At 42.7% G+C, this 2,904-nt stretch overlaps 1 protein-coding gene across 1 annotated transcript; it reads left to right on the top strand.

Annotated features, from left to right (window-relative positions):
• The first annotated feature begins 253 nt into the window (after positions 1–253).
• Positions 254–1,204, top strand: LOC142302175 (olfactory receptor 5G29-like). Its single transcript, XM_075343259.1, has one exon. It carries the CDS (start codon positions 254–256, stop codon positions 1,202–1,204), a length of 951 nt encoding a protein of 316 aa, XP_075199374.1.
• The last annotated feature ends 1,700 nt before the right edge of the window (positions 1,205–2,904 follow it).

The following is a 2,904-nucleotide window of genomic DNA, read 5'->3' as shown; positions in this document are numbered from 1 at the left end:
AATTTTAGAAGAAATTAGTCTTCACTTTTCTCCAGGCTTTTGAAAAATATCTACTTTATATTAGAAGTAAGAGACTTATGGAGGGAAACAATTATTGGGATCTGCTCCTCACGAGATGCTGCAGAATCCACAATGTATACGGATAAATGCGAATAATCTTATGGAGATAAAAAATGATAAAATGTAGAATGTAAGACGTGTTCTTCAATGTTATTCTCGTCATAGTTTCACACTCCACACGTGTCGTTTAGCGATGGAAGTCCATGACGTGAACTCCACCAGTGTCATCGAGTTTCTGCTACTGGGATTCCCTGATCTTAATTATTACAAGTTGCCTTTCTTCTCGATAATTCTTCTCATGTATTGTGTGACCATGTGTGAAAACCTGGTCATCATTTTCCTGGTGTCCACCAGCCAACGCCTCCATTCTCCCATGTATTTCTTCCTTGGACATTTGGCGCTCTCGGACATAATACAACTGTCAAATATAGTTCCCAAGATGTTGGATGCTGTTATAAAGGAGGGGAGTGCTATACCCTTTGCTGGGTGTCTAACTCAGTTTTACCTTTACGGGGTATCAGTCAGTGCTGGATGTTTCCTGCTCACGGCCATGTCCTATGACCGGTACTTGGCCATCTGTAAACCTCTCCATTACGTCTCACTGATGAGCCCCCTTCTTAGATACGGCCTGATCGTCTCCTCCTGGGGGCTCAGCTTTATCATAGTGCTTGTCACACTTGTACTTGTATGTGACATTGACTTCTGTGGATCGAATGTCATTAACCACTTCTTTTGTGACTTGGCCCCTCTTTTGGAACTTTCTTGCTCAGACACGACCGGGGTGGGGATTGACATTATCATCCATTCTGTTATCATAATCGTGCTTCCTTTTTTGTTTGTTATTATCACTTATGTTTATATTTTTATCACTATTTTTGGAATCCCCTCCACATCGGGTCGGCAGAAAGCTTTCTCCACGTGCAGCTCTCACTTGTTGGTGGTTTCTACGTACTATGGGTCCATATTCATTATCTACATCGTCCCTTACCGAGGACATTCAGTTCCCACTAATAAGTTTATCTCGCTGGTCTACATTGTCATGACCCCATTTTTAAACCCTTTGATTTACAGTCTCAGAAACAAAGAGATTCAGGCTTCTGTAACTATATATCTAATGGTTTTTCGCAAGAAAAGAGACTTGTAGTCAAAAAGAAGCTTAACCCCTGAGATTTAGTAAGAGCCCTTGATGATGGGATCTGAAAAGGGCTTAAAGGGATTTTTCAATTTTAAAATAGTGAACTCCAAACTCTTGGTAATTGTGTAAAATATCAAAACTAGATATTACTCAACCTCCCCAGGTGCTGCTCCCGTCCTCCACTGCTCCTCCAGTCTCTGCATTTTAGCTGTGGTGGTGACATCATGTTGACAATGTGCATCACCGCTGCAGCCAATCAATGAGGTCAGTTGTCCTGCTAATGCCCACTTAGGTTTCTAAATGGCTGCACTGATCATTCCGACTTATGTTTCATGGTTTCATATGTGTGTATCTTCCAATATAAATTTGTTCATCAAACATGTACATATTTTATTGTTTATTAAGGTTTAGTAATTCTTTTGAGCAAGGTGACTAACCTGAGGTCAGTAATTTTAGTACTTGTGTAACTTTTATTTTAGCATTTTAAGGGTTTTACCCCTTCCACAAAATCTTGGTCCATAGGTTTAGTTAGCTGTCAAAACAAACAGACCCCATTTTACTCAGTGTTCCTGGGTCTAGCGCTGAGTATCCGGCACTGCTCCCGCTACTGTCTGTGGCGCTGATGTCATACAGACAACGTGGCACCCAATCAGTGGCTCAGTGACTTTGAGGCATGGATCACATCTGCAGAACTGATGAGCCCAGGGATGGTGAGTAATGCACGACGTATGTCATGATTCTGGTTGGCGATGCTCTGCTCTCCTGCAGAGCTGATGCCTGGTTTTACATTATTACCCGGTGGTACTGGTAATTCCCAGTGTCGGGCTCTGTAGTAAGAGCTGGTTTGTTTGAGCCTCATTCCAGCTGATGGTTCTGCTTTATCATGGAGCTACTTCATCCAGAGTGTCACCAGTGATAGTTCCTATGTTGTAGGAGCTGCTGCTGGCTCCCAAAAGTGGCCATCCTGATCTGGTCCAGCTATCTGGTTTCTAATACACTCTGTCTCCTGTCTCCCTGACTCTGCCTTGACTCCCAGACTCCCAGACCTTAACTTGTATCCTGTTGTGAATACGTTGTCCAGTTTGGGGCTCCCTCTTGTGGTCAGTGCTGGCGGTGCAGTTCATTTGTGGAATGAAAGCCACACACCTGTGGAGGACTGGCAATCAGGGTCAGATTGGGCTATTTAACTGAGTAGTTTTCTCTTGTTACTTGCCGGTGGTCAATGTCTCCTGTGTGTTTAGGACATTCTGTAACCAGCTCTGCTCACAACCAGAACTCCTCTCAGATAAGTTGGTCTTTGTACCTCTGCTGTTTGTTTCCACTTTCTTGTTGTTTTTTCTGCTTTGATACTAATGCTTGATTCCTATTTTGTCTGTGTGAAGTTCTTGGTGGAATGGGATCATTACCTGCAGTATACTTAGCTCCATGATTCTGCAAGGTTTGTGTTTGTCATGCTTGGTATTAAATTCAGTCCCTCATCTGTATTAGTGTTTTTGGATCCCAGTAACATCAGAGTGCTGATGCAGTGGGGGAGAGGTTGTGTGACTTAAGGATTTTTCCATATCAGAAGTGCTGGTATATATTAGGGTTTTTAGAGTTGCAGACAGTTGCTCTATTTTTATCCTTTCCTATAAAGATAGTTTGGGCCTCACCTTTGCTGAATCTGTCTGTACTGGCTTTGTGTTGTGTTTTTCTATATCACCGTAGCC

The sequence above is a fragment of the Anomaloglossus baeobatrachus genome, chromosome 4, assembly GCF_048569485.1.
Source record: "Anomaloglossus baeobatrachus isolate aAnoBae1 chromosome 4, aAnoBae1.hap1, whole genome shotgun sequence".
Taxonomy (NCBI): domain Eukaryota; kingdom Metazoa; phylum Chordata; class Amphibia; order Anura; family Aromobatidae; genus Anomaloglossus; species Anomaloglossus baeobatrachus.
The sequence above is the reverse complement of the archived record's forward strand: the minus strand, read 5'-3'. Positions and strand labels throughout refer to the sequence as shown.

Excerpts from the sequence above, each read along its gene's own strand:
- LOC142302175 (XM_075343259.1), top strand. The coding sequence starts at position 254 with ATGGAAGTCCATGACGTGAACTCCACCAGTGTCATCGAGTTTCTGCTA.